Source organism: Paramisgurnus dabryanus, chromosome 3 (assembly GCF_030506205.2).
Source record: "Paramisgurnus dabryanus chromosome 3, PD_genome_1.1, whole genome shotgun sequence".
Taxonomy (NCBI): Eukaryota; Metazoa; Chordata; class Actinopteri; order Cypriniformes; family Cobitidae; genus Paramisgurnus; species Paramisgurnus dabryanus.
Window position 1 is genome coordinate 14,867,697 of NC_133339.1, and position 19,531 is coordinate 14,887,227.

General features: G+C 40.3%; 1 protein-coding gene across 2 annotated transcripts; it reads right to left on the reverse strand.

The window, feature by feature from the left end:
* Nucleotides 1–2,035: 2,035 nt before the first annotated feature.
* On the reverse strand, nt 2,036–19,515 carry ubn2b (ubinuclein 2b). Of its 2 annotated transcripts, XM_065278345.1 has the most exons (15): nt 18,958–19,515; nt 14,305–14,421; nt 14,093–14,197; nt 13,857–13,988; nt 13,106–13,203; nt 12,563–13,013; nt 12,166–12,236; nt 11,835–12,071; nt 11,465–11,575; nt 11,236–11,379; nt 10,045–10,095; nt 8,772–9,960; nt 7,134–7,329; nt 2,738–2,806; nt 2,036–2,624 (listed from the first exon to the last, which is right to left on the reverse strand). In XM_065278345.1, exons 1-15 carry the CDS (start codon nt 19,231–19,233, stop codon nt 2,578–2,580), a joined length of 3,294 nt encoding a protein of 1,097 aa, XP_065134417.1. In that variant the 5' UTR covers nt 19,234–19,515; the 3' UTR covers nt 2,036–2,577. The 2 variants fall into 2 exon arrangements, with proteins under 2 accessions (XP_065134417.1, XP_065134418.1); XM_065278346.1 differs by lacking the exon at nt 2,738–2,806.
* Between the last annotated feature and the right edge of the window lie 16 nt (nt 19,516–19,531).

Here is a 19,531-nt window from a genome sequence, read left to right on the forward strand (position 1 = left end):
CTCAGATCGCAACCTCTCTGATCACAGGAGCCACATGTCCCTTCATGGCCCTTACATCATTTGTCCCTGTGAGGATAGTAACGTGTTTAAAATTTTCTTTCAGGTTTCCCTCATACAGGATCTAAAAAGCACTTCTTGTGTTTGGGCACCAAATTTTCTTGGGTCTCATATTTGGGAATAGAAGTTTCTCATTGATGTATTTCCCATTTGAGACTGTGTTTCTCTCGGGTCCTCTGCAGCAGAGCTGTGGATCTGGGAGGCTGGATCAGTCGAGTAGCAAGTCTCTTTCTCCACTGAAAGCTGTTCAGGTTGAAGATTTTCTGTGAGCATCTCTGGATTCATCAAGGGTTTAGCCAAAGACCCTTTAGGTGCTGAAACAGAATTACGTTTTTCTTTTAGATCATTGATGAGTTCATCTTTGGTGCGGAGTGTTGACTTTAAGGCAGATAGCTCCTCCTGCATTTCTATTCTAACTTCTGTTAGTTGTCTTCCTAAAGTTGTTTTAACTTCAATCAGTTGACCTTTAGTTTGTTTAAGTTCGTTTGTTATTTCTTCTCCGTGTCTCTGTAGATATTCAACCTCATGTTTCAGATTCTTTATGTTAATTGTAAGCTGCTCCATGTTGTTGTCTTTCATGTGGCACAGTACCCATTATTTTAGCTCCGCTACTTCTACCTCCAGAAGTGAAAAACTGTCTTTCATTCTTGACATTGGAAATGGAATCACAGTTGCTTAGGTCACTGTCATTGTTCGGACTGATTTTCCAGGGGAGGTATCAGTGTTCATGTCCTTGTTGTCATCTTCATCAGACAGTGCCAACGTTTTAATATGTTTAAAGTCCTTGATGAAGACTTTGAGAGCAGACTCTGATCCTTGGACCATGACAGTGCCATTTTAAAGTCAAGTGTTAAATATCTTGTTTCGTCATTTTTCAGCATATTCAAATGATAAGTTCTGTCTGCCTTTACAGATGGCTCTTTTTTGGTTAAGGTGAAATTTTGACAGAAGGCATTGTGCCACAAGGCAGAGTCCTGCAACGGGTCGGGTACCCGCAGATACCCGCATAAAACTGTCTAAAACAAATGAAGGCGTAGGCCAGGGGCAGGCGGACAAAGAAGAGTAGATAAGGTCTTGAAGAGAGTGTGAGAGTCAGATGAGCTGTTGATTTAGGAGTGATAGTATTGGGACTTAGCAGAAGAAACATCCATGGAGAAGGAGGCAAGAAGAGACTGATAGAGACAGAGGTCAGGAGGATCTTTCGATTTGCGCCATTTCCTTTCTGTAGCCCTAAGTCTGGAGCGATGCTCACGGAGAACCTCAGATAGCCAAGAGGCAGATGGTGTGGGCCGGGCCGGTCCAGAGGGCATAGACTGTCTAAGCAGGATGTAAGAGTGGAGCATAGAGCGTTTGTTGAGTTATTTGTATCTAACAGAGAGAGTTGGTTGGGAGCGTGGAAGAGACCACAAAGAATAAGCGAGAGGAAGAGAGCGTGCTCAGGTTGCGCCGGAATGTGACCAATGGGGGAGCGTGTGCAGTGACTGGGGGAGTTAGGTCGAGCTCAAGAGAGAAGAGAAAGTGATCAGATGTTTGTAGTGGGGTGACCTGGGTGTGGTAAGTGGAACAGCAGCGTGTGTGGATAACATCCAAAAGATTACCAGACCTGTGGGTAGGTGAAGTTGGGACTCGCTTGAGGTCAAACGACGCAGTCAGGGTGTGGAAGTCCGCTCCCTGTGGTTGCTCAAGGTGGATGTTGAAGTCACCAAGTACTACTAAAGGAGTACCATCCTCTGGGAATGAAGACAGAAGTACATCTAACCCAGGGGGGGGGGCGATAGATAACTAAAAATGGATTTTAGGGTGAGTAACAACATGCAACTTGAAAGAGCTGCTGTCACATGAGGGTGTTTGCTGTTGGAATTTCCAGTCTTTTGGAATGAGCAAAGTGTAAAAATATCTTAAATCATTTCCTATAGGGTCTTTTTGACTTTCGTGTTTTTGCGTCACTTAACCAAAATAAAGACAATTTGGCACTTAAGGCTTTTGAATTTTTATTTTGCTCGCTTTCTAAAGCTCAAGTAAACAAATCCTGAAGTTCAAGTATATTACAGTTCCCGCTTCCCCTTTTATTTGGTTTACAGTTTGTTTTTATTTTAAAGGGGCATTTAATTCATTAACAGCACCAGAGACACTGACCAACTCCTGAGAGAGGGAGGAAATCAATCACTCGCTGCTTATTTAATCTATCAAAACCTAAAAAAATAAAAATAAAACTAACATTTACATATACTGCAGCTAGTAGACATGCAAACACACGCGCACACACACACGCACACACGCACACACACACACCTCCCTATCCACAGTGTTTAAGGTCTGTCTGTGTAAACATTAATACATATGTACAAATGAAAAATCATCATTTATCTAATAACATTATTGGTTTTTAACAACATTATTCAGATGCTTAAAAAACAGTTCTGCCTTATTGGATGGCTGGCAGATCATGCATAAGTGGGCGGAGTCAGTCCTGAATCAGCCAACAGTCAAGAGTTCATCTCATTCTGGAGCTCCATGATGTCATAATGACTTCTTCTTCAAATCTCCACCCTGGGTTTGATTGACATCTGCACACAGAAAGAAGCATTATTACAAAAGCGAAGCAATTGATCCTCAGAGATGATGAAGAAAGCAGCAAACAGACGCATGCAGCCAGCAGATGACACCGGTCAGCGTTTACCTGAGAAAGCCAGCTGTAAGTGTGGAGGAAGAGCGCTCTGAGACCCAGACATGAGACCCTTTAACAAATCTGAGGAGAGACAGGACAGAGAGACAGACACATATACACATGAGACAGGATGGAGAGAGGATGATTGAACATTTTTAACAAATGAAAAGAGTGGAATGAGAGCGTGACGATGAGGAATGAGCAAAACCACAACCTGAGATTGAACCTTGAGTCTTATAAAGCTCATCTCATCAAGATTCTGTCTCAATAGGTACATTTACATGCAACCAAAAATCTGTTTGTGATCATATTGATGGCTCGATCAGATGCACATTTCGATCGTATTAAAGGGGTGGTGTAGTCCCATCTGTGATCCAACTCATCAGGAAAAAAGTATGCATGTAAACATGTGATTCATAGTATTTTCTCAATCGGATGCAAATATACCTTGTGCAAAGGCGCAGAAGAATTGTGCTTAAGTTCATGTGTTAAATTTACCTCTTATTTACTCATCACATGATTCTCATCATAGAAACAGGCAATAGCAAGGCAATGGCAACACACATTATTAAGGTAATGGGGTCACGCGCTGTACATTCTGCAGCATTCATGTCTTTAAGAACATTACATAAAGCAATAAAATAGCATTGTGCCTTTTGAAAAGTGTTTTTTGAAAATGTAGAAAACTTTCTCCAACTCAACTTTGACTTTGTACATTTATCCAGAGATAAAGTGTGAACTCGACGAGAAATGCTTTGCGCTGGGTGGCGTTGCAAAATCCCCGCTTTTTTGCAGACTTCAGATTTGGTTTGAAAGAATTTCGTTCATTAGTTATTGGTATTTCCGCTGTGAATAGTCATTGGGATCCTTTTGGGCTAGTGTTGAATGTCCATTGGGCTGGTTTTGATACGTGAATTTAGCAAACCTGGTTGTGCACTTGCGCAAACATTTGTTTTAGATTATTTAGAATGTACATGTAAACAAACATTTTTGATTGCAATGTTTAGGGTACATGTAAACTGTGCTGTCGTTAGTGATGGTCGCTATCAAAGCAGTGCTTCATGAGGCTTCGAAACCTTTACGAATCTTTTGTTACAAATCAGTTGTTCGGAGTGTGTTTCAAACAGGCTAAGTCACGCGATTTTGGGAAACGAGGCTTCATTACGTCATAACTTTCTCGAAACGTTTCGAAAATCCGATGGCTCACCACTAGGGGGAGTTGATCACATGGACAGTGTCTAATGGTTAGGTGAACTCGGGTCAGTTTTATTATGCAAGTTCATAAAACATTCATACTTCTCACTAATAACACTACCATTTTGTATACTTTTTGTTTATAAACAGATTTAATGACAAAAATGTGCATAATTAAAAAGGTAGTTTTTTAATAATTTGTTTGGCCTAAATAAAACTAAAAACACATAAAACACTTTTATACGAAGCCCCTAAGGGGACATGGAGAAAACATTAAATAAAGTTTAGTTCACGTGAAACTTTCATGTGCAGAATTTTTTTTTGTGAAACTATCACGTGCGCACGTGAAACTAAACAAAAAATAATAATTCTGCACATGAAGCTTTCATGTGAGCACATGAAACTAAACTTTACATTTTTTTACTCCAATGTCACCTTAGGGGCTCGGTACTTTTACTTGTGTCTTAATTAAGTTAAATAATTTTTGAAACATTATTAAAATCTTGCTATTATTTTGTTAAAAAAGTGTGAAATGTTTGGACATGTCTGCTTTTACACTATTTTGACCAGCAGGTGTTGCAAGCGTGTGTGGTGTCGTAACTTGTAACCGGATTAAATTCTGTGATTGACAAAATTTTGTGCATGTAAACACAGCCAGTGAAAACACATAAATCGATATCTCAGATTTCGAAACGGAAAGTAAATCTAAATAAACTATGCAAAATGAAGGTGTTACTAAAGGGTTGACAACAGTGGACAGATTCATGAGAAAGAAAAACATGAAAGGCATGAAGAGCAGAATATGAGCAACAAAAAGAACCTAATGAAGAGCAAAAACACCACAGCAGTAGTGGTGCAACGGATCGCAGTTGATCCGTGATCCGTACGGATCACGACCCACGGTTCGGCTCGCATGTGACTCGCGGATTAATACGCAAATTTAAATAGGGAAAGTTTATCATTTGTAAGTATTATAAAGGTTTGCAAATGTTAACATTCAAGTGATTTTAAACAGTTTAACTGCAAAACGGCGCTAAAGTGATCAGTATCACGCGTGCGGTTAAATGCGTCCGGTCCAGCTCGAGTCAGACGTAATCATCCTTCAAAGATCAGAACTCTTGATGTTTAAATTTCAGAGAGTTGCGCTACTCTCTCTCATACTGTAGTGTATTAAAATACATTTGGCTAATAGAGCAATGAAAAACAACGTAACGTTTTTATGTGGGACGACTGTAATGCTGCGCCGTCTGTAATTCGCCCTCTGTCTGTGTCTGTGCGCTCGTTCAAGGGGACTCGGTAGTGCACAAACGGAGAGATGCAGTCTGTGCATATTTGGTCTTAAAGAGACAGTAAGCTCAATTGACCTACTTAAGTCTGTGTCATTAATGTTAATCAAAGAACCCAAGACAAAGAGAAAATCACTGCTGAAGCTTTAAAAAAATAATAATTACATTTAATTAATACAATAAATGCAGTGTTATTATTCATTTGATTTCTGTAACTAATGATTTTAGACCTTACTTAATGTGCAACCTTGTTCTTTTTATAAATGTTTGTAATTTCTTGATTTGTTATTAGAATTTTCCCATACTTTTTTTTTGCTGATCCGAAAAATGATCCGATCCGTGCCTCAAAATCCGTAATGTGATCCGAACCGTGAGTTTTGTGATCCGTTGCACCCCTACACAGCAGTAACAAGCAGAAGATCCCAGCTAAAAAGACATCTACAAACATTACACTCTATTTAAAAGATTCAACTATTAAAAAAGCTGTTCGGTGTTGTTTTGTAGTAAAAATGCTTAAAAAAAGCCACTCTTCTTTATTACTTAACCCTATTCTAGTTAGTTTCTACATGGTAAATAAAATGTTTTGCACTTGCTGGGAGCAAACACGCAACACAAACACACAAAACACATCTACATACAACACCAACCCTCAGCTCCTCCAACCTCAGATGACCCCTTAAGTCTAATGCTGCATTTACACCATCCGCGGTAGAGACGTGAAGCGCGAGTGATTTCAATGTTAAGTCAATGTGAAGACGCGTTGCCGCACGTCAGGAGGTCACGCGGCGCGGAAGACGCGTTTCCGCCTGATTCGCGCGTGAAGCTCGCGTGAAAGGCGCAAATTGAGCGGTGCTCGCGGGAAGCATTAACCAATCAGGAGCCTGCCTGCTGCTGTGGTGGCAGCCCCGCCCGGAGTCACTCACTCAACCAACGCTTGATATTGTCCATAAGCAGTCACTCGGAGCTATACGACATAAGTTCTTATTTCTATAGAGGAGACAGAAATAAAAAGGACCTCGCTTGGAAGAGTGTCAGTAAGGACTTTGGGCAACCTGGTAATAATACACATTTCACTTTTGAGTCACGTGAAGTTTATCGACCCGCGCCGTTTATTTTCCCCCACAGTAAGGTTACCAAATACAAACTGGTAACTCCCTTGATAAATGCACAATCAACATCAGTCATCTTGCAAACAGACAACCGCATAGCACTTGCCCCTCCCACAAGCAGAGTTTGCCTCTGACACGCGTCAAATGCTTGCTTTTGCATCCAAATTGTTCAAGCGGCAAACCACGCGCGGTAGACGTGATTTTGACGCCTGAAACGCGGTTGGTGTAAACTCAGCCCAACAATGCTCATGGCATGAATGTGTTACATGACTAGAAGTGATATAAAGGTTTGGGCATTTTAAGCAGATGAAACGCGTGTTCACACCAATGATACCAATAACTATAAAGTAAAAAAAACATTTGAATTTAGGATAATAGCAGGGTCCATATCACAACAATGATGCAGAATAATTTTATTGGAATTGCTTTGAGGATTTTTATCAGCTAATTAACTATAAAACTAGAGCTCGCCCGTTTATCGTTTGGCCAATTTTATGAACAGATATGAAAAAATTTTTACCGGCCAAGGCGGTACACATTAACCAGTGTTGAAAAGTCTGCAGTAGTGACTATAAAACTGGTGATGCATATTGTCTTTCCTATAGTTTAAATGTAGAAGCCAGGGGTTTTTATTTTTTAAGGTAAGACTAAATTATGAAAATAAAGTGTTAGTATTTGAACTGCACAAACTGAATTACATGAGCCAACTGAAATTAATGAAATTAATTAAATTAAACAATTTAACTTTTTTTATTTTATAAATGCCAAATGGAAGTTTCACTCCGACAATCAACCCATATATTTTAATATGCGACTCACTCTGAGGCAGGGTAAAACCTGAGCTGCTGGGGTTTGTTGAGCCGCTGGTGGCTGCAGTCGACATCACAGATGAAGGAAGATTCAGCAGGCTTGGAAACTGGAATGGGAGAGAGACTGGAACCAAACCTCCTAACATCCCAAAACCCAAAGGCAAAGACTGAGTGGCTGAACCCAACAGAGCACTGGAGGATGACACCTGCAGATTGACAAAAGACATTCATCATCAAAACCAGGGTTCCCACACCTTAGTTATCTTTCTTCTAAAGTTCAAGGACCTTTCAAAGACTTTCCAGGTTCAATACCCTCAAATTCAAAGACTAAATGTGGGGACACATTTCAAGTGAGATCAAGGTTACATCATGTTACCTTTTAAGATACATTGTTACAGTTCCCTTCTGAGGGAACTTGCGCTGCGTCACTGCGGTGACACTTTGGGACGCCTCCAATGGTAAGTGTGTCTGAATGTGAATATCAAATTCAACCAATGGTGAGGCTTAACAACAAAGACAGGGTGACGCGGGAGCCAGGAAGTATATCGCTATCTGAAATATTGCCAAAGACGGCGTTACAGGGACGCAGGAAGTATGGCCAGGGAGACGCAGCGTCTCATTCCCTTCTCAGGGAACAACAGTTACATACGTAACCCGAGACGTTTTCATGTGTCAAACACAACTATGCAAAAAAGCATTTTGGTATGAATCAACAGTCACATACAGAAGATATAAGCATTTAAAGTGAACAGTTTAGCACGTGTGCTTAAAAAGTCTACAATTTTTATGAAATTATCCTACACTACACAGGGAATAATTAAAAGTTTGTGAATATGGGGATTTTTTTTAAGTTTTTGAAAATATACATACATAGATACAGGTCATTGAAAGTGCTTGAATCTATTTTATGCAAATAGTTTTCTGGAAAAAATACATATGATTTCAAGGACCCGTGGGAACCCTGCAAAACACTCAATACAACAAGCATACATGGTTAAAATAATAAAAACATTTAATATAGCAAGAAATATGGCACTTTATAGCTTTGAGTCAAGCAGCATTGCATTGTGTATTGCATAAAAAAATATCTTGACTGAATCATTTTGTTTACCAAAATCATTAGCAACCTTTGTCATCACTATTGATGTGAACTGGCCTTATGGTATATACCAGTCGCAAATAAAGCATTAAGCGCAAGTTATTTACATGTTAAGCAAATTCAAAACTGCGATAGACATTCGACGTCGTGATTTGCGCGAATGAGGCGAACTGAGAGATTCGGCACTTAACGTGAGTCACGCATGATTCACACATATTCACGATATTCCCGATGCGTTAACCAATCAGAAGCTTGCTCTAATCGTGCAGTGATTACGATGTAGCGAGTGGACGCAGAAATATGAAACAACAATGGAGGACAAAATCATCATCACTGTATGTGGACACCCGGAGCTGTACGACATTATGCACAATTTGCACTATCAATATGTATTACTCTTGTGAAAATGTTACATGCAAATGAAGCAAGTTAACGTAAAATGTTAAAGCGTCCAATTACGCAAAAATAGCACAATTTATTCGCTTCTTTTGAGTCTGGTATGAATACACAGTCAGACTGGACAACGTTTAAATATTAACTAATGCAAACCTGTGAGAGTTGCGAAGCTGCCGCGGTGGAAACCGATGTGATTGTCTTCACCCCCTGATTAGCACCACCCACTTGTCTGTGCCGCTGACTGTGATTGGCTGTCCCTGCCACTGGCGACGCACTGGTCACCGATTGCTTAGTAACAGATGAGGTTGTCGTGGTGAGGCTGGAGATGTTGTTGCCCTGAGATGTGTTCTTCTGCCCCACAGGGGAGCTATAAGCAACGCCAGGAAACCCCGCCCGAAAACCTGGGCTCTTAGACGTGTGCTGGTGCATACTGGGTAAGGTGAGTGGTCTGGTGGTAGGAGATGGGGTAGGTGTGAGCTTTATGATGTTGGAGTTGTGGGGTGATTTTGTGATGGTGGCCTGCATGGGTGTGATGAACCCAGGTTGGTGCTGTGTGGGTTTGGGCTGAGAGGGTGACGGCAGGTTTTTGGCTTGCGACGTCGAGGTCAGGTGAAACGGCTGCACGGTTTTAACGTTTATGTGCGAAGGCGATGAAGTGGTCGGAAGCGTCCGTGGCGTCGGGCTAACAGTATCCGCACTGCTCACACGACTGACGCTGGTATTATTGCTGGTTTTGATGAGAACTGTGGGCATGCTAACCACCGTTTTTCCACCCATAATCTTTTGGGGGGCATGAAGAGGCGATGCTGTCGGAGGTGGGCGTGGTTTTGGAGGAGTAGGCGCACCTGGCACACCAACCTTACTGCTCGTGGTCACGGGTGGTCGCTGAGCAGGAATGACTGAATGTCTTTGTGTCTGTGATAAAACGCTCACACCTTTAACGGCATCAGCACGGACGGACGGAGAAGCGATGATGTTCGGATGGGGCGGGGAGGTGGAGCTCTTTTTGGGCAGATGAGGAGACGCGTGCTGTGACGCCGAAGGGTTCGGTTTGGGTCCGCCAGAGGACGGCGGGCTGTCGGACTGAACCAGACCTTTAGCGGCATTGCTAAGCAATGCCAGAGCGTGTGATATGGAGTCCAGCGATGGAGGGGTCAAATCCTCGTCCAGAGAATCAGACAGACAGATGGGCTCAGGCGGGGACAGGGGTCGCTGGACCACAGGGGCAGATACCGAAGAAGGAGGCGTGGCTTCCACAGAGATGGCTGATCGCTGGAGCACACCACTGGTGTCCTGAGGTTTAGGTTTCACTTTGGCAGGAGGTAATATCCGTTTCTTCACACTGAGGATTCAGATAAAAGAAAAACTTAATGAGCTCACACTAAATATACATCATGCTCTTAAGAAGCAAAAAGGAGAAACTCACATGTTGCCCGTGAGATATTCGTGAGCCATACGACTCTCTTTAATCAACATCCTTAAAAGAGAAAGAGAGAGAGTGTCAGTAAGATATTATATTCAGATATCGGAGGTCAACATTTTTACGAAAAGACCTGAATTACCTTTCTGTATGAATTGCGTTACATAAATAAAATAGATTGATTGAATTTCTCCCTAAATAACTTTTACCTAAATTTCTGCAGTTGGGTAATATGGTAACAGGGTTTCCTGCAGAAAATGTGTTTAAGTTGGTAGGGTTGGGCCGGTGAGTGTAGCAATCAAAGGGGAGGGGCGTACGCGTCATGATGAAAATATTTTTATTAAAAATACTCAAATAAAACTTAATTTTGAAGAAACTATGACAGAAAATGAACACAGACTAGGTTATTAATGAACTTAATGTTTTTAACAGATACCTCTAACGGGAATAGCTGTGTGATGAAGTGAAACTAAAGGGTTAATAAACACAAACTAAAGCAGATGTTGTAGAACGTCTGGCGAACGATGATAGATAGCGCAAAAATTGTAAAAACTGATTATTTCCCACTATTAATTACATTATCTGAAAGGAGTATAACTACTATAATGCACATAAATAACGTGAGCAAGAGCGCTCAACAATTATATCTAATCAACACTAACATGAAACCTAGCTAGCAGGTTGCTCAAACAACAAAATCACCAGCTAACTTACTTTAAATTTGCAAGAACTATAGACTAATACAATAACAGGGTTAAATAAACCCAAAACATAAGTCCACTTACAATTCTCACGGAAACGCGTTTTATCAACTGCCTATCCTCAAGACATGATGGACCATTTCGGCCGTGTGGCACGTGTGCCCGCTCGCGGTGTAAAGCACATTTTTTTATTTGCACAACCTAGTTAAGGCGGTACGGTTTCCCAGCTTAGGCGGGCCGACCGAACTGCAAAGTGCTGCGGGAAACCCTGTGGTAATCTTAGGTGACAACACTAGTAAATGCTCATTCAAGGTTGCATATCTCAGATTGAGAGCTGGACCTTTAATATAATAGCTAGTGGTGTATTTAGGCACTCATTTCTTATGGTTTTTCTGACAGTACACACTCATATCAAAAACAGCTAAACCGAGGCCAACACAAAACCAAATACAGAAATCAGAGCCTGCATCTCTGAATGCGTGCGAGTGATACACACCTGGCCTGCATCCATCCTTTAGGCCAGAGCGGTTTGACCTCCGTCTCCATAAAGCCCTTCAGATAATCTTCGGGTGAGATTGAACTCTGCCCCTCCAGTTCATAACAGCCCAACTTTACCCGCACCAGGTTACACAGCAGAGTCCTACACACAAACACACATTTAACTCCTATCAAGCTTCAAACAACACTTCACTGTATTTGTGTTAAATCACTTGTCTGAGTTTTACCTGAGTTTGTCGTCCCACACAAATTTTTTCCTGGGTCCCATCACTCTTCTTCCTGGCTTCTCTTCATCCTCATCCTCTGAGCCGTTTTTCTCAACGTCTTCAGATTGTTGCCTGCAGACACACAAACACAATTTTAAACACATCTCAGCATTTCTCTCTTGCATATCTTGGTCTAGACTCTTATTTGTTTGTCGAGTTGCGATTCTTATAAAAGCTGATTTTCCGACAGTGTTTTGTACTTGATTCTGCCACTGGTACACATGATGTTTTGTACATTGACAACACAAACACAAGTAAGGAGACCTGTAGATATCAGTTGACATTTTAAACTAAACCTCAGTTTAACTATTAAAAAAGCTCTAGGTCTTACTTGGCAACTTTGGCCATGCAGTCCATGTTGTAGCGTGCAATCTGCTCCGGCATGGCGGTGCACACGGCCAGTTTGAGGTTGAGCAGCGGCGTCCGCAGTCTGTCGTCCTGAATATTCAGACTCAACTTCTTCAAACGTTTGAGCAGAGCTTCTTTATTACAGGGAACAAACGCTTCCAGATGAGAGTAGACTGTCGAACGCACCGTTGCAGGCTGTTCCTGCACTTGCAACTCAATACTACACATAAAAACAGAAAGAGAGAGAGTATATGAGGGTGAGAGACACTGGCTGTATATCAGAGAATGAAAGTGAGGGAGAAACAAACACTCACTCCAGCAGTATGTTGTTCATGTCTAGCGTGAAGAACTTCTTTCTGCCTTCAACGTCAAACTGACGAGACGCCTGACAGAACAAATAAAAACCATCACAACACACAATCACATAAAATTTAAAGCCAATCTATTGTTTACACTTTACTGTGAACACTCATTATAGCACTTGCTTCACATTTTACTTAGCTTCAGCAGAATTTTAATTTTTCTGGTCTATCACAACCAATGGTTATATTAAGACAACTTTACTAGAGATGCACTAATCGACCCGCAACTGGAATCGTAATTGGCTAACTGGTAACCGGTTGGTCTTAACTTTACAAGACTTGACATGGCATGAATGAGGACGTCCAAAAACATGTTATTCAAAACATTGACCGTATAACATATACTCACCGCCCGCAGATCTTCAATACGTTTGAGAAGAGGAGGAGGAAGACCATTAGGGAGAGGAGGTGGGGTCATCAGACCCGTCTTTTGTACTCTCGCCACCGCTACAGTTTTCTGTGCACCGTTCTCGCTCTGTCCAGGACTAGATGGTTGAGGCGAATCCAGGAGCCCAAAGTCCAGATCGCTCATTAACTCCTGGATCATGTCATTCTCTGTGGCCCCGCCCAGCAGCGACATCACAGCAGGGTCAGAGGTCAGGTCAGCCACAGAAAGATCGGCGCCCGTGCTGATGGTGGTGTTGGTCTGAGCCCGTGCAACCTTTACGACACCAACCGAGCTCTTCTTCCTAATCTCCTCTTTCTCCCGTGTGAAGCGACGGAGCATGGCGGCTAGAGACAGAGAATCCTTCATCAGCTTCTTCCTCTTCTTCTTCTCCGGTCGGTTCAGAGCAGACACTCTATCAGAAGAAATAAAAACTCTTTATTATGTTGCGCACAAATACAGATTAACTAGAAGTATGTCAGCAATGTGACACGAGCTTAAACTCACCCTGGCTTAGGTACTTTGAACTTTCTGGGTTTCTTCTCCTCCAGACCTCCATCCTGCTTCTTTTTCCTTCGTTTTATCTCTCGTTCCTCTCCGTCTTTCTGTAAATCAGTGTCAGGACCATAACTTCTATTACTTTTACACTCAGATATCAGAAAACCGATCATATAATCATCAAACCAGCCATTAATGGGCATATATAATGCAAAATACAATAAATAAAAAAATCCACCCTTTTCTTCTTTATTTATGCCGTTTTGATTCTCTAGTTAATGTGACATCACAGTGATGACGCCCCGCCCATGGCCACTGACTGACTGGTTAATTTTACCCAAAAGATTTTCTAAATGTGTTTGTTAACCCTTTGTAGCGCTAATATAGTTAAAGATTGGGGGTGTGAATCGTCGCTAGTCTCACGGTTCGATTCGGTTACGAATATTGTGTCAAAGATTCAATATCGCAATACATCACAGTGCTTGCATCCTCAATTTTTTATATTACTTCACAGGTAAGTCCGTCTTCCTCATACTTTTACTGCTGCGGCTCTTTGTCTCTTTCTTGTCAAAGCCCTGCATTAAAACTCTGCTCCAGACCAGTAGTGCACGTTTAATTGGCGCATTTCACTATGAGATGTCGATTGAGCTTATATTACAAATTGTTATATTGTGCATAATATTGGGCATATAAAAAAAAGAGACTGACCTCAGATCATCACTCATTTACACATGTACAGGCTCTCTCATACGAATATCACCTTGATACGGTGCACGTTTTTTCCTCCATCTTCTCCCTCTGATTCAGACGCGGCTCTGAACTGTAGCGTGCCGGTGTTGATGTAGAATCCACCCAGTTTAGTGGTCAGAGACGCAGGAACAAGCTCATCATACTGAAAAGATATGAATACACCTCTTACATCTGACCACTTACAAACAACAAGGAGAATCAACAGTGAATTTTTTAAATGATAAATAAATTTTCCCTCAAACTCACAGCCTCCGAGTTGTCTATGAATGGATCGGTTTCATCATAACCATAACCGATGTCAATGAGATCCTGCATCCTGTCTCTCCGTTTCTTCTTTTTCTCGTTGTTTCCCTAAGAACAAACAAGCAAACGCACCTCAACATGAGCTTCACCAATAAAACACCCTAGAGATGACCAGATTTAAGGAACATTCAGCATGCATTTGTGTAATCTCTTACATATTTGCTCTCAAACTTCCTAGCTAGCGCTTCGACTTCTCGTCTCTCTTTATCTTCATCTGCAAATGGGTCATTTGGGTCCAAAGCAGGCGTGAGTCCTTGAGGAACTTTTCTCACCTAAATGAAACACGTCAGACAAAACCAAACACGCACAGATTCAATTACAGCACCAGATGTAAAAAAAAAAGGTTGTGTTTTAGTTGACTTATGTCAACCGAAGTTCATATAGTGCATAAAAGGACTAATGGGCTACAGGGATGGGTGACATACCTAAAATTTGACTGATGTCTGTTATATGGCTATGCAAATGAAAAAGGGCAGGATAACAATTAATTGCAACTAATAGTTTGCCGAAATAGAAGTTTTTGTTTACATCATATGTGTGTGTGTGTGTTTTGTATAATTATCATCTATATATTTAAATAAACACAAAAGCAACTCAAATTTTAAGGAAAATTTTATATATCAGGTACTTTTATAAATTATATAGAAATGTGTACACACACGTAAATATTTATTACACACACATGCATGTGTATATATATATATATATATATATATATATATATATATATATATATATATATATATATATATATATATATATATATATATATATATATATATATATATATATATTAGGGATGTAACGGTATCAAAAATTCACGGTACGGTAGTATTTCGGTATGATGCCCACGGTACGGTAATTATTGAAACATTTGCAGGAAGAAAAAAAAAACAAATGAAGACTTGGAAAAACTCCCATAAGTGTTTATTAAACAAGACTGAACATTACAATGTACAAAGTGTAGTGAAGTGTTTACAATTTTCATAAAAAGGACAAAAAAATTAAGTTTCATTTTAGTTTGTCGACTTTAAACAACTCCCAATCAGTCAGGTTTTAAGAATTGAGTGACTCCCTCAATTGACCTAGTTTTAATTATTATTAAAATTAATGCTAATGCTTGGTACTCCTATGAAAGCAACGGTTGTGATTGTAGAATCAAGAAAAGATGATGGGTTTTAAGATGGGTCAATTCCTGAAAACAAAAACAACCCAGTAAAAAAATGAAAATTGCTTACTTATTGTAGCTGGACTTAGAGCTGAGGTCAGCTCACTTAATACAGGGGCGCGTTTCCCAATCGGAAGTCTGCAGCCTCTATGGGTCGCATTTGTAGGCTGCATACGCATGGGCGTCGGAAGCAAAAGAAAAGTGGGTGGGTCTCCACATAACCCCCCCCCCCCTCCGAAAAATACATTTACTGCAATAGATGACATTTTCATGTTTCCTTTTAATTAGCCTGAACATTTGCGTTTATTAAATTAAAGACAGTAGTCTATTACGGTCGAAATTCTGGTAATAGCCCTTTAAATATTTTGCAAATAATGACAGATGTCATGTTTCATTTATCTTTCTCTGTGTCATTTTTTTTCTCTACTCTGCTGACAGTAGGCTACAATATTTATTTTTTATTTTGAGGAAATAAAAGGTAAGAAAAACGAATGAAGGTAAACTGATACAACTTTTGTATACCTTTTTTATTTGTTATACCCAATTTCTCTTTCTCTCTCTCTTAGAGAAATATAAATGTGAGATTCTGGAAATGAGATCACTTTATTTTATGGTATTCGTCGGGAAACAATGCTGTCATAAGAGTTTGAGCATGTGTACTTCTAAAACACAATCGATTAACGTGAGGACGTGAGGACGTTCATGTCGCAAATGAAAAGTAATTGCAGGCTTCTGTAAAAAAAAAAAACTTGAAAATTATCCAGCAATCGTGGGACCATAATAAAAATAAACTATTTTACAGCAGTAATAATATTTTAACGATTAGCCTACACTTTTAACGTTTGAAAGGAACCACATTTAGTGCTGTGTAAATTATCATTAAAAGCAAAACGGGAGTGTCTGTGCCTCCGCGACAGACTCAATTCTTCTGGCATCTCTCCTCATCATCTCCTCTTTTTTTCTTCTGTGTCTTGAACTTGGGGCTCGAGTCCGACCTAAGGTTCGAGCTGCCTTTAAGAACACCAAGCTAAGTTCGTTTACCGTTAATTATTAAGACTAAATGGGCAGGCAAACTCATGAAACAATGAAAGTAAAATAATCCGCTATAATATGGTTTTACACGTCTATAGAAAATATACTATAAATAAAGCAGTTATTAATTTTCCTAATGCATGGTTGTTTGACATTTACTTCTGTTTAAAACATTTGGCAAAGGAGGTTTTTCAGCACTATGTTCGAACAGCAACTCAGCGTCCACTCACCCCCGCGAATTATGTAAAGCTGAAACGGGTCCGCGGTGTAAAAAAAAGCAAAGGTTAGGGATCCCTGCTCTAGTGGAATGGATTTGGACTAACAGCGCTTTGATAAGTGAACAGACAAATGCGCCAAATTAGAGAAAAAGTGGGTGGGTCCATTATCATTGGTCTTAAAAAGTGGGTGGGTCCTGTCCCACCCACGTATAATGGTTCCGACGCCCATGTGCATACGTAACGAAGACCGTCTTATTTCAAAATATTAACATTTTTCAAGTTGACTATTATTCTTATTTAATCGTATATCATTGTAACACGCTTATGACTTGCGAATGTAATACTCAGTTAACTTAAATACACTAGGCGTTTAATGACGGATGCAGCCTGCATATGCGACCTAAGGAGGATGCAACCTTCTAATTGAGAAACGGCATACACACTCTGCTCATTCACGGATTTACTCACTCATTTTTTGAATGTCCATCACATTTTGTCCTTCCTCGTTTCTTGTCACAGCGAACGCGAACTTTTTCGACACATCAGATTTAAAATCCGTGTTTCTTTTGCTTCCGCCATTGCCGCTCCACTTGTAGAGAGGCGTCAGAGTAGCACGCATGGGATTATGGGAATTGTAGTTCCCGCGTCCCTCCACTCGCTTTACTTGACCGGAAAAAAACTACACGTGTTGCCCGGAAGACCTTACGTTTTACCGATCATGTGACCACGGTGGTACCGGGAAAATCTTCTACCGCAATACCACGAAATTTATAATACCGTTACATCCCTAATATATATATATATATATTTAAGAAATATTTATGTGTGTGTACATTTCTATATTTATATATAATTTATATATAGTTTACAATGTAGACAAAAACTTTTATTCTGCAAACGATTGGTTGTGATTAACAGTTATGCAGCCTTAAAGGGGTCATAGTATGTAAATCAGACTTTTTCCATGTTTAAGTGCTAAATTGGGTTACTAGTACTTCTATTAACCTAGAAAATGTGAAAAAGATCAACCCAGTAACTTAGTTTTTTCTCTGCAAGCATGTGAAAAATTGGGTCATTCAGATTTTGCCTATTACAATAATACCACCGTACTCTGCACTATCCAAACCATGATGGCACTGCTATTTAGTGCAGAAAGAGAAATATAGAGAATGAGAGGGAGAGAATATTGACAGCACAATTGAGTTTTTAAGTTCAACAAACCACCATTATGGCGATCAGTGTTTGAATTAGCTCATTTGCATTTTAACAGATGCACCCCAAAGCGGCACACTTAAAAATGTGGTAATTGTTACATAATGATAAATTAGTAAATAATAATAAAAAATAAATAATACAAGTATTTTGAGCTAACATACCCACTATGAGGACACCAAAGACTTATTTTACATCTTTAAAAAAAAATCTAATATTATGACCCCTTTAAAACTTAAAAGCTGGTGTGTCAGCTGGTCTTCCAGCCTAAAAAGTCCAGCTTAAAAAAGTGACCAGAAAAACACAACTAGACAAGCTTGCTACACCAGCAATACCAGCTAAAACCAAGCTGGGAAACCAGCTAAAACCAGCTCATCAACTTATGCTGGTCTTAGCTGGATTTTTTAGTTGGGGTCTTAAACCACATTTTAAATATTACAGATCATTGATTCACTTTGTACACGAGTCTTTATGGCTGAATAATGTTTCTGGGACTTTTAATACATCGCACAGCTGCCTTACACACACGAGCATTGACGTTTAATCTACACTGTAAAAAGATTCCGTAGAAATTACAGTATTACTGGCAGCTGGATGCCAGTAACTTACTGTAAATTTAAATGTATGTTATTTACTGACAACAGTTTGTTTAAAGTTAAATGAACATTAAACATTAACAAGTCTTTGTCTTACGGAATAAAAATATAAAATAACAGCCTCATGCAAAGCATTCTGGGAACCAAAAATCCTCATTAACCTTTCTCTGGGTTTTTCCTTTAGATTTTATTTCCCAGAATGCTTAGCTTGAGGCTGTTATTTTAGTTTTATTCTGTAAAGATACAGACTTGCTGATTTTTAATTTTCATTTAACTTTGAACAAACTGTTGCAGGTAATTAACATAAATTTAAATCTACAGTAAGTTACTGGCATCCAGCTGCCAGTAATACTGTAAATTCTACGGAATCTTTTTACAGTGTATTGTGTCATGTTTGTTTTGTTTAGATCTGTCACGTCAAATATACATGGACACGTGACGCATAAAAACTTGACACTTGGTTACTACTGTTTTTAAAGTTTCTTTCAGAGTATTCTTGCAGGTTAAGCGATACCACTGAAACCAGGACTCGAACCTTAGCACCTCAGCTTATGAACTGTTACACGCGTGGCGTGACCGCACCTGCAGGCTGGCTTGGATGAGCTCGGTGAAGTTGAATTCTGCCGATTTTTGCTCGTTAGATTCGGATAGATCCAGGTTCAGACGCGTTGTGGGTTTGGTTTCACCGGGATCCGTTGTTGTTTTCCCGGTACCGAACGGCCCAACACCAGTAGTACAGGTACCGGCGTGGTTCGGCTCATTCTCCTCATCCTCTCGTCGGCGTTTCTTGGACTCGGGCGCTGATGTCGTGCTGAACGAGGCGAGAGTGACGAACGGGACTTTTCTCGGGTCGGCCATTGGACTCTTCGGTTCCGCTCGAGAACACACGCGCGTCCACGCGCGAGCTGCTGACTGTTAGCTTAAGCTAAAGTGCACGAGTGCAGTTTTTAGCAAAGAGGTAAATGCCAGCACGAAAATAAAGTCCGTCGTAAATCGTGTTTGATATTTACTCCAAGCATTCGAGTGGAATCACTTAAGTTTATTTGAGTGTAAAAGTAGTTTTTGTTTCACTCTGTGAAATCTCAGCAGCATCTACGGCGGACATTTTCATAGCAGCAAATACAGGATGAGGCGGCTAGGTCACCGAGCATGCGCA